At 41.5% G+C, this 12,179-nt stretch overlaps 2 protein-coding genes across 3 annotated transcripts in view; one reads left to right on the top strand and one right to left on the bottom strand.

Annotated features, from left to right (window-relative positions):
- Positions 1-12,179, bottom strand: part of LOC137247104 (electron transfer flavoprotein beta subunit lysine methyltransferase-like) — a 174,691-nt gene that overhangs the window by 29,844 nt on the left and 132,668 nt on the right. The gene's annotated exons all lie outside the window — the stretch shown is intronic.
- On the top strand, positions 8,119-11,144 carry LOC137243704 (uncharacterized abhydrolase domain-containing protein DDB_G0269086). Its single transcript, XM_067771677.1, has 2 exons — positions 8,119-9,014; positions 9,687-11,144. Exons 1-2 carry the CDS (start codon positions 8,229-8,231, stop codon positions 11,142-11,144), a joined length of 2,244 nt encoding a protein of 747 aa, XP_067627778.1. The 5' UTR covers positions 8,119-8,228.

Raw genomic sequence — 12,179 nt, 5'->3', positions numbered from 1 at the left:
TACGTACATGCTATCAATAGAAAATGGCGTATGTCATGAAGGTGACGGATTGTATCTGCTTAGCTCATAAAGCCGGCTGCCGCAAAAAAAGCATGAAGTAAGCAGAATGAAAACATGTAACCCTTTTTTAGGCATAGACAATAAAAAAGACCACTGATTGGATTCTTAGCATATTCATGGAGTGGAAAGTAGGAACTGGTCAATCTATATGCACTTCTGTATGTATTATTGTAGATATGTAGATAATGTCGATTGCGTTTGCGCAAGGTTTAACTATGCGTCTCGATGTCACCAGAAATGAAATTTAAATAACTGACTTGAGTTGACCAAGCGTTGTAGGTGTTGGCGCGTTGGCGCAATGAACATTACGAGTGCTTATCTGAAAGGCTTTGTCACTTTATTACCCAATATATACCCCCCCGGGGGGGGGGCGGGGGAGGGGTTGGATAGATACATATACATATATGAGATCTACATATGCTGAGACATCATATATGTAGCAAGCAATATGATCGGAAGTAAAAACGTTCTGGTGGACTTTGGAAAGTTATGCATACAGTCGCAAGATGCCTTTTAATTTCCGTTACTAAGCACATACCGTAAAGTCGGCGTTCGACTTTGAATAATCGAAAATGTAAAACATTTACATTTTCACAACCGAAAAATTCGTTGAATAAATAAAACTAGAGGATAAAAATTGGAGAAATAGCGCAGAGATAACGCGTTAAGAGACACTACTAGTTTTGATTCAGAGCTTTCAACTGACACTTTTAACATTGTCATGTGCTGGGAAATGGCAATTGTCCTCTTTGCATATTTTTTGAACGCGTTTTTAACTGGGTCAGAAGTAGGTGGTTTTGAAATAGTCGCAGTCCATGTTTAATTAGTTTAAATACATATAGCTCAGATTCAGCGCTGCTGGCACAAGTGTGGCTACCAACTGCCCCGCTATTAATCCGATTAGTATCAGTGCTAAGCTATCGCCTTGAGTGACTGATATGAGCGAGATCATACAGCAAATCAAGGCAAGCAAAGGAAAGAAAGGGTCAGGAAAGGAAAGTAACGGAAAGGGAAGGAAAAGAAACGAAGGGAAGGGGAAAAGAAAGAAAAGGAAAGGAGAGGAAAGTAAAGGAAGGGAAAGGAGAGGTAAGGAAAGAAAAGGAAAGGAAAAGAAAGCAATGGAAAGGAACGGAAAGGAAAAGAAAGGAAAGGAAAGGAAAGGAAAGGAAAGGAAACGAGAGGAAAGGAAGCGAAAGGTGTGTTATAGACGAGGTTATAGGTATGATCGACGAGTTATCGATTTGTTATCAAAGTGCTATAAATTTTGGCTGTTTACTATCAATCTTTTGCTTTCCTCCAAGTAGGTTCACCTTCTTAACTACAATCATCTTTAAGAGAACAGATAGTTAAGCTGAGTCGATTAAAGAGTAAAAAAAAGGATATCCGGAAGATCGGAATATCGAAACATATCGGATTTAGACCCTACAAAGGACTGCACTCTTCGGTAAAAGTAATTTATATTTATGGATAGGTTTTGCAGTTAAAAGAAGAATAACAAGAATACCATATACAAGCCGAATATGTTCTAGTTAGATCTTTTCATGTGCGAGGATAGCTTAGTGAGCTTTGTGATAAAAACTGCAATAATGCACCTTGGACCCTGATCATGTCGTTACTGTCAAGGTTCTCATTGGACAGAGTCTAAGCTGCCCTCGGTGGAGGAGAAGAAAAGTTGTCAGCAACTGCTTTGTCAATTTTCGTTACTAAAATGCAGATGCCTATTATTCTGTCCCAACAGTATCGAAAATAACAGCTTCTAAAATATTGATTCCACGAAGGACATCATAATTTTTCAACCCAGCCCTTTTAACCTAACCCTACCCTGACCAAAGGGTCCGTTGGCAGTAGAGATATATGTTGGTAGAGGTTGAAGTACAAAGCGCAAGAAAGAGAGAGAGAAAGGCACGGGAAGAAAGAGTGGGCATAGAAGGGACAGCTAGATAAGAAGGGAAAATTTTGGGAATTAAAATATTTAAAAACTTTCATGGAAATCCCAGCCCACGTATGCCTCTCGCTCATAAGTTTCTTAACTGCTTTAGGAACAGTACGTACGCACATTAGACTGGGTCGATTTATTAACCGATATCGCGCGGGTGCATTTGACTACATTTCATATCTTTCCTCTCAGATAGTTGCCAATAGAATGATTGTAACATTCAATATCAAGCACCCCACGCTTTTTACTGTGAATTAAATTATTCAGTTAATAACTTAAATTTTATTAAAATTTAATTTGAGGTGATTAACTATAGACGATTGTTTGACCTTCTATTACTGTTGTATAAACTCTTTTTAATTGAAAATTATTTTCTATTTTTTAGTTCGGTTTGCTATAAAAGCGTGTTATTTTGTAATTTTAAAAGTTTTAGTCGAGAGTGATGAAACCTCGAAATGCCAGTGGTCCATGGATGAATCCAACCCCACGGCACCGAAAAGGGCCAAGACGCAGGGAGGCTGGACGCGGTCTTTCGCCGAAATTGCCAAGGGTCGGCAGATCATTGGCATTATAGACGAGAGCAGCGAAGATGACAGGATCCCGAAACAACAGTGGAAGTGGATCGAGGCTGCGCTCGCTACTGTGGCCGTTAAGGTTAAGAAAGACAACCCTGGTCCACCGCCATCTTACACCGATGCAGGGTGGTTCCAGGGCAATATCAAGCTACCTGCCTGTGACGACGCCAGGTCGATAAACCTCTATAGGGCCGCCGTCACGCTGGTAGGGGTGGTATATGCGGGCTTGCGCCACAAGGTAGTGAAGGCGCGTGATATCCCCTCACGACCAAGGGCTAAAATGCTTCAAAAGGTGCAACGGAGTTCGGAGCTCTGCATTACCGGGACTATCGGCTCCAGTCCAGATTCCGTTACATACATACATGGATACATAGATAGATACAGGCCAAGCTAATAAAAGCGTGTTAAAAAGGGATCCAGTATGCTCTTTCGTAGATGTGCCATGCATCCACTTCTATCATTAATAAAGGAATGCGTTTTTCGCATTATCTGCAAGGTTTCAAATCTATGGTCATTTGGGGTGGTTATAAGTTCAATTGACCTTATGTCCGTTAACCTTATGTCACCACACCATCACAATAATGCATTGTCATCGAGCCTTGATACGTGCGCAAAGTTTCAATCAAACTTATGGCCATTCAAAGTGGTAATAAGGCCAATTGACCTTATGGCCGTTGACCTTATGTCACCACACCATCACATTAATGCATTGTCATCGAGCCTTGATACGTGTGCAAATTTTCAATCAAACTTATGGCCATTCAAGGTGGCAATAAGGCCAATTGACCTTATGGCCGTTGACCTTATGTCATCGCACCATCATTTTAACGCATTGTCATCGAGCCTTGATACATGTGCAAAGTTTCAATCAAACTTATGGCCATTCAAAGTGGTAATAAGGCCAATTGACCTTATGGCCGTTGACCTTATGTCAGCACGCCACCACATTAATGCATTGTCATCGGTCCCTGACACGTATGCGAAGTTTCAAATTAATCAGACTTCTAGAAAACGTTGAAAATTAAGCTCAAAGATTCCGTTACATACAGGCCAAGCTAATAAAAGCATGTTAAAAAGGAGTTTCAGTTTTAATTATAGTTACAATAAATTAAATTTTGAGCCATTAAACATGTACAAAACATTGTAGGAACCAATTAATCTAAAGTGCTAAGAACGTCCTTGAAGTAATAAGGAAATCAATAACCTGGCGACTGTTTTGAACTGACTGCTACGATAAATATAAACTCCTCTCCATCACAGCTATGCAGGATGACAACGTTTATCTGCGAAAGAATAAATAAAATAAAAGTAGCTGGACAGATAAAGGGAGGATAAATATGAACATGCATGAGGACGATACGTGAATAGGGAACCGGTCAACGGACATATATCGCTATTTACAGTTGAACTGCAATTAAGTCAATTGTATGTATGTACTATTTACCAAACGTATAAGATAAGCAGAAAAAAGTTTAGCATACAAATGTACAACATCGAGAATTTAAGTAAAAAAAAACTGTGAAATGGTGTTCTGGGGACGAAACGCAGCGTGCAAGTGTCAAGTGTAAACTGAAAATAATATCGATAACCTGAGGGCAATGCAAAAGTTTATGGGCATCAAACCAATTTAACTGCCTGCACAGTGGTTTAAAAATAAAAAAACTGGTTCAGAGTGGAGGGCGCAGGGCTGTGATTCTTTTCAGTCCTGTAAAAATCCTACATTAAGACAATATTTTGGTCGCAAGCCCACGATGAGGCGACTTTGTAAAGACTCGATTGCGCTAGATCTGGGCACCGTCCAGCTCGCTGTCGGCACTACTTGATCGGAAATTCTAGCGGATACAGCAAGCAATTAAGAAGAGAAGTTATGGCTGAGACACAATGAAGTTTTTCATCTAGATGCGTTCAACTCGCCTTGCCCACTCACATACAAAATTTTGCTAATCACTGTTATAAACATTCTCACTGTACGAGAAATACATTTGCAAACATATCGTGTGTCCTATTCCTTTGTTATATTGCAGTTTTAACTGTGAAAAATATTAGAAAAGTTACCAACGAGTGGGAAAAATAATTTCACTTGCAAAGTGTGAAAGCACCATTAGCCAAAGCAAATGTCAAATTCTTCTTCTCATGCTTTGCTTGCATCAAAATTTGGGAGTTGGCTATTTTTTTATATTAGATGGCGCCAGTGTCGCTTGATCTGCCGTTCTCCATAAAAATACGTGCAATCTATTCAGGAAATTGAAGTTTATTTCGCTTTGCCTATTCACATACAAAATTTTGCGAATCACTGTTATTGACATTCTCACTGTACATTATATATACCTGCCAACATATTTTGTGTCCTACTCATTTGTTATAATGCGGTTTTAACTGTGAAAAATATTAGAAAAGTTCTCAACGAGTGAGAGAAATAATTTCACTGGCAAAGTGTGAAAGCACCCTTAGCCAAAGCAAATGTCAAATTCTTCTTCTTATGCTTTGCTTGCAACGAAAGTTGGGAGTTGGCTACTTTTTTGTGTCAGATGGCGTCAGGGTCGCTTGATCTGTCGTTCTACATAAAAATACATGCAACCTACTCATAATGCATAAGATTGAGTTAAACGACTCTATATGAAAAACTGCTTAGCGTAGCGTATAATTTAGATGAATGTTCGATAGCGCGCGCCTATAAGTATTCCACACAATTAGGATTAAAAACATATAGAATTGGTATGTAGCTAAACGTGTATAAAGGAATACCAAGAAAAAGGCAATACTTAGAGACCAATTGCAAAGCGAGCAGCGGGGCATTCATTAGACTGAGTGGATAAAGGCATCTGCCTTTACACTAATATAAAGTATGTTGGAGCTTTCGAGCTCAATGCACCGCTCCCGCAAAGCTAGCTGATGATGAAGTGAAATTCAGAAACATGTGCAGTAACCATCGCCATTTGTAAGCTTTGTAAGTTTTTTTCTCTTATATCTATAACAAAAACGATGAATGTTATAGTTAAGTTTTCTTTGAGTATGGAAGTGAAGTGATCAAGCACGACGTACCAGCTAACCTTACAGTGCCTCCCTGATCTGGCACAAGGCAGACACAATCATGACATATAACTCGGGATTTTCACGGAGAAACTTTTCTTCCCAGAAATACACTGGGAGTGTTTGCCAAATCACTGCTGGGGAGCGACCCGCTTAGAAAAAATGGTTTCAAAATTGCTGTTGATGTTGCTTTGCCCGCGAATTGAACCCAGAAACTTCGTTAAGGTAGACGGAGTTCGCTACTATTACACCATGGCGGACGCCAATACAACCAGACGAAGAAGTAGAAGAAAAATAGATAAAAAGAGAAATCCGCAAAGGAGGTTTAAAAAGAGTGATTCAGAAAGGAGAAGGAGGGTGTGGAATGTAAGAATGTTGCTGGCCTAATTAGTTAAGTAGGAGGGGGAGGCGGACTCCATAAACCATAAAGAATAGAAGGAGAGTGAGAAGTTAAAAGAATAAAAAGTGGAAAAGAAACAGGTGAAACATCTAGGAAAAGAAATATTGAGATGGGGTGCCAACACTGCCAAGAGTGCGAACGGACAAATGAGAGCATACTAAGGCTTTCCGTAGAGAAAATTAGAACAATTGGAAGGAGAAAAGGAGAGCCAAAACTGAAACGCAATCGAAATGAGAACGAGGAATAAGGCCAAAAAAAAGCACGGACGGAGAGAATTTGAATTTAAACATAAGACAAAGTAAGCGAGGAAAGATTAAAGAAAGAAGGAGGAGAAGTAGAAAGGGAAAAAGAGTAGAATGAAAAAAGAACGGACGGGGAGAGAGTACGAGAGTAAATATTACCAGAAGCGAGAGGAGAAGAAGAAAGAGAAAAACAAGCAGGAAGAGATGGAAAAGGGATGTCGAAAGAAAGGGAAATGAGAAGTAGAAAGAGAAGAAAAAGGATAAAGAAAAGGGAAAGTAGAGAGCGAGGGCCACAACTAAAATAGAAGATGAATGTGGACGTGGATAAAGGAAGAAAAGAAAAAATCGATGAACAGGGAGACAAATAAAACGCGAGGGGAAAGGGAATGAATTGAAGAAAGGAAATTAAGTGAAGAAAGATAATATGAGGAATTAAAATTAGGAAGGCAAAAAAACGAGAAGGATATAGTAGGTTAGGTTGGGTTAAAGTGGCTGGCCGAGGGCATACATAGGCCAGTGATATTAGGCCTGTTGTGATATCACGAAAAGACACCATTACCGAACTTATTGACGCGCAGTTGCAGATGAGGTGCACCACCGTTTCCTTCTGTTCATCCTCTATACAACTCCTGCAGCATCGACGATAAGGCGCTCCTAATCTTTTTGCATGCCTACCAATAAGGCAATGCGCAGTTAGTGCCTATACTAGTGTGGAAATTGTGTTCCTTCTTAGGTTGTACACGTGACGGGATCTTTAAGGATCGCATTTTAGTAAGGTTTCCTTCGATATCCGACACCCGTTGTTTGTAGCCACCTTTCGGCGGCTTGAAGGTGGATGTAATCTTTTAGCATTACCTTGCATGTGCCACGGTGCATGCCTAAGCTCTCTTGGCGAGGCAGAATCTGCAATGCAGTTTCCCTCGATGTCTCTATGTCCCGGGACCCATGTGAGGTGTACACGGTTCTGTTGGGTCATCTCTTGAAGAGAATTGAACGAGTAGGAGCCAAGAAACTTGATGGCAAGGATAAGGGAAGGGAGAAGGTGAAAAAATTGAGATGGTGAAAGACAGAACCAAAACTTAAACAGAAAAGAAATTGAGTATAAGGAATAGGGAAGGAAGAAGAAACCGATGAAATGCAGACATATAAGACATAAACGAAAGGAAGATAAAACGGAGAGAATACACAGTAAGTGAGGAGGAATAAAGAGAAGAAAGAGAAATAAAAGAAGAGAAGAACACACAGAAGAAAGGGAAACGTAGACAATAGAACTACAAAAATAGAAACAAAATGTATTAAGTGCAAAATTTATGACAAGATTTTAAAAGGTCTAGCACACTGTGCAATATGAGAAGTGTTACCTTCTGGTCCATCGCGCTAAGCCAAAAAAAAGGCTGAACGTGTTAAGTTGAGCTCAAACCAAAGCTAAAAATAGCCTGCTGATAAGCGGTTTACAGGTAAAATAAAATGCCAAAATGAAGCATATAAAATGTAATTCAAGGACACGCTAGAACTGGAAGCATAGAATGAGGAGACTGGTTTGTACAAGAGCATAACCGCAATGTGAGTAAGAAGCAACGGCTACGAAGAGCACAAACACTATTTCAGTGATTCAGTTGTACTAAAGTCGATATTATTTCCTGTTAAAAAAAAAAACTAGAATCCATTAAGAACATGCAAAGGGCGAAAGGAATTAACTTGTACTATACACGCAAGGCTAACAAACTACACAGGCTTAGGACGCGTGCAATTTGTATAAATAGGCCGGAGTAGGAGATGGGAGCCAACAGTTTTATTTCGAGTAGAGAACGCAAAGTACGTACAAGGCTACATCCAGGCAGCAGAGCACTAGAACACTAGGTTGGGCGTAGCAGTTGTGCTGTACATGCAAATAACAGAGGAATATACCAGAGGATAAAGGACTTTTGGCTTGACTTCGAAATTAGAAAAGTCTGTAAAGTTTTCTTTTACAAATTACAAAAACAATGCGATTACCAACAATCGCAACGCTGCTCAGCTTGCTAGCGTTAAGCAGGTATACGAATGCGGCTGCGGTTGTTGGTCATCCTTACCGCACCGAATTGCTTGGCTATAGTCCAGCGCGTGGCGAATTTCAAAATGTCGTGGGCAACACATTAACACATCAACAAGGTTATGTACGTTATCTCGATTCACAAGGTGTACAACATATAATTGGCTACAAATATCCAGCTGAACCTGTGCAACAAAGTAGAAGAATTACCAATGAAGAGTATTTGAAACAATTGATTAAATTATCGCTTAACAAGGACGAAGCGGAGCGCAGTAAGGCGCGTGATGAACATTTTCGTTTATGGTCTATGAATCAATATGACCAATACCGACAAGAGATTGAACGCTTAAAAGCAGCTGGTCAAGAGCCTACAGCAGATTTGTTGACAAAAGTCAAAACATTCGAAGATATTATTATAGCGACGCGGCGTGGTGAGTCGAGCACCGATGGGGCGACGACTGAGGAGACAGCACAAATAAAACAAGTGCGTGACGAACATTTACGATTATGGAATGCGGAAGCAGCGTTGCTGAGAAGTGAACAAATGTTGAAGCAGCAACATTCCGATGGCGCATCTATTGAAGGCGCAACGCCAGCAATTCATTTACGTTTCCAAAGCGCGCAAGCCGACACTAAGAGCGACGCGGCATCAGCGTTGGTGCAAGCTCCAGCGCATGTCGAAATTGTTGGCGAAACAGCTGAGCAGAAGAAGGCGCGTGAAGAGCATTTGCGTATATATCAGGAGCAATTGCAGCGCTTACAGCAAGCGCATGCGGAGGCTGCAAAAGCTGCAGCAGAAGAGAGCAGCAGCGCTGGCCTACATCAAGTAAAAGATGCGCGCGCACAGTTGGAAGCACACGCGGAAGAACAGCAGCATCGTGCGCAACAAATACAGCAAGTGCAGCATGGGGCAGAACATGTTAGTTACATACAAGAAACACCCGAAGTGCAGCAAGCCAAAGCAGAACATTTGCGCTTGTGGCAAGAAGCTAAGCAGCGCGCCGAAAAAGAAGCGCAAAGCAACCCAAACGAGCCTAAAGCACAATCAACTGAGACTGGCATACATCAACACACAGAGCGACATCTTGAAACCAAAAATATGGTTCACAAACCAGAACAGATCGGTTTTACGAGTCAAGAAAAGCAGCCACAACAACAAAGCTTTACATTTATGCAGCCAGACAGCATACAATATGCTGAAGAACAAAAGCGAAAGGAACTAAAAGACAGAAGCGACACGGTCACTATTTTTGCGGACGCGCAGAGTAATGAGAAATATCAAGAGAAACTATATGGACAGCATCAACAGCAGTCCTCAGTCTTACATAGTGAACACAATGCTGCGGCTACTAGTCCCCAATTGCCCACACCCGTGCAGGACACGCCAGAGGTACAACGCGCACGCGCGGAACATTTGCGTATATTGGAAGAATTACAAAAGCAGGCACAATTCAATGCTGAAAAACTAAGAGACAGCAGTAAGAGCTCGTCTGATGGAGCTATCCAGCAAAGCACGCTATACAAACATCCTCAGTATGCGCCAACAATAACAACAAATGAGAAGAGCGCCACAAAATCTCTAACGGGAATTGGACACCAGCAGGCACAAGGGACGGTGACGGCGACGGACGTTGAACATCAATCACAGGGTAACGTTCCGGTGGCGGCAGTGCAAGACACAATTGAAGTGCAACGCGCACGTGAAGAGCATTTGAAGTTGCTCAAAGAAGCATTCTCTAAGGCCAGCGAGTATCAGGCGGCAAACGCGGCGAGTACAAACGAAGCGAGTTCTGCACTTTATGTAACGCAGGCAACCGACAAATTAGCTGAACAGCTAAACAACAAAGAAAGTGAAGAGGAAGCACGTTTACGCATCGAGGAAGCGAAGCAGCATGAAGCGGAACGTTTAGCTGAAGAGGCACGTTTGAAAGAGGAAGCACGCTTGCAAGCTGAGGAGCTGAAACGTTTGCAATTGGATGAACAGCGTCGTCAAGAGCAAGAACGTTTAGAGCTAACGCGCTTAGGCCAAATAGGTGATAAGAAGAAAGATGATGAGCACTTGGCTGAACGTCCACAATTACCAGCCGGCGAGGAGATACCAAAGCAAACGCTTGAGTTATTGGGTCAAAAGCCAATACAAACTGAGCGAAATGAGAAATTAGATGCTGATGTTAATTCGCAATTGTTGCGATTTGGCGGTAATCAAGTTGGTGGTGGTTCAACCATTCCAACCACAGCCTACTTTGTTGGCGCTCAGCAACCCATAGCGCAGCAGCAGCAGCAATCAGCGCAGCTAAAAAACTACGCAGCCAATCCTGGTTATTATTATTTACGTGACGTCACTAAGGGTTATTTAAACGTGGATAAACCTTACATTTTGCAATATATTCCAAATCAACAGCAGCTCGGTAGCAAGGATGCATATGCCCCTACTGATGCTATACCTCTCACTTCGGCTTTAGCTGCCTTGAATCAGATACAAAATTATGAGAAACCAATTGAAAAGCCTTTAGCACAATTAATTCCAATTGCACCTGGCGCCAGTCCATTTTCAAGTGGTCCAATTGCTTCTGCCGCATTCGTTCCTGCCAGCGCTCCGATTGCACCAGCACCCGCTCTATTTGCCCCTGTGCGCTCTCCGATTACTGCTCCAATAGCACCTTTCGCTGCGATTTCGCCATCAGCGTCCTTAGCTTCCATTACGCCGTTTGCATCTAGCTCCAATGCCATGAAAATAGACTATGGCAGCGATCCAGGTTTGGCTGCTCTTGAAAAGGCGACACGTGATCATTTTCGAGCACATGAAATCGCTTTGGAACAATTACGTTTGTCTAATCAGAAACAACCTACATTGAAGGACTGTTACTAAGCGTTAAAGGATTGGTTATTCACGAAATATATTTACCTGTTTGAAGAAGTTGGTATACTCATCCATTGAGTCGCTCTCATTTAGTTGTCGTAATATATTAAAAGTAGGTTTAGATTTTATTTAATACGGAAGCAAATATTGAAAAACAATAAAAAAATGTACTCGACATCTTATATCAATAGATCAAACGGTTGTGTATTAAATCATTCCAAAATTTTCTGAAATTTTTCGAAAACATTGTCAGTTTGCCGAATGTCAGCCATGTATTTGGCTTAACTATATTCGGTTTGTATGGGGGAGGCTAATGGGGTGTGGTTCTATCGAAACTCACAGCAGAACGTTGTGTGTTCGAGGAGCTGTAGATGCTGGCTGGGAAGAATAATGGCCGAAAATTCCATGAAAAAACGGAAAGTTTCAAGACCGTGGTAAATTCGATTAACGTGACTATTCGATGTGGGCTCTATGTACGAAATACCTACGGATGAAATGCCCAACCATCTATACATCGCAGAAGCACTCATTTTAGTCAATAGGCGGGGGAGAGAGAAACTTTTCCCAGAAAGACGGTTAAATGCAACGCAATGGCTCGGTTTTTACTCGATCCATTTTTAATTCGCCACATCCCCGCAAATTGATCACTCTAGCACAAATTTACATGACGAACACGGCTTCGTAATGGATGTTGACATTTTTCGGAACACTGCCATAAGGATTACTGAAGTGGAACATTGTCGAGGCTTAGAGGCTCAACAGCGTCCGCAACTTGTTGCAGTCATAAAAACAACCTGTGCAGCACTGCAACTTTAGGAAACCCTAGCCCTATGCACCACCCCTGCAGAGAACCACCAGCGTTTGCCAACTGCGTTAGTTAGAACTTGGCATGATTTTCCTCCCAGGAGATTTGGGCTGAGCTCCTCTTCCTATATGCGTCTTGCTAATTTATTAGATTACTTTTAAATTAGCGGGAAGGATCCGGCATGTTTTATGCCGACTTCAACGCAGTTGAATTTTCAATGATAAGCTTTTCATGTTGGA

The sequence above is a fragment of the Eurosta solidaginis genome, chromosome 3 (assembly GCF_040869045.1).
Source record: "Eurosta solidaginis isolate ZX-2024a chromosome 3, ASM4086904v1, whole genome shotgun sequence".
In the NCBI taxonomy this organism is placed as follows: Eukaryota; Metazoa; Arthropoda; class Insecta; order Diptera; family Tephritidae; genus Eurosta; species Eurosta solidaginis.
This window is presented reverse-complemented; position numbering and strand designations above follow the sequence as displayed.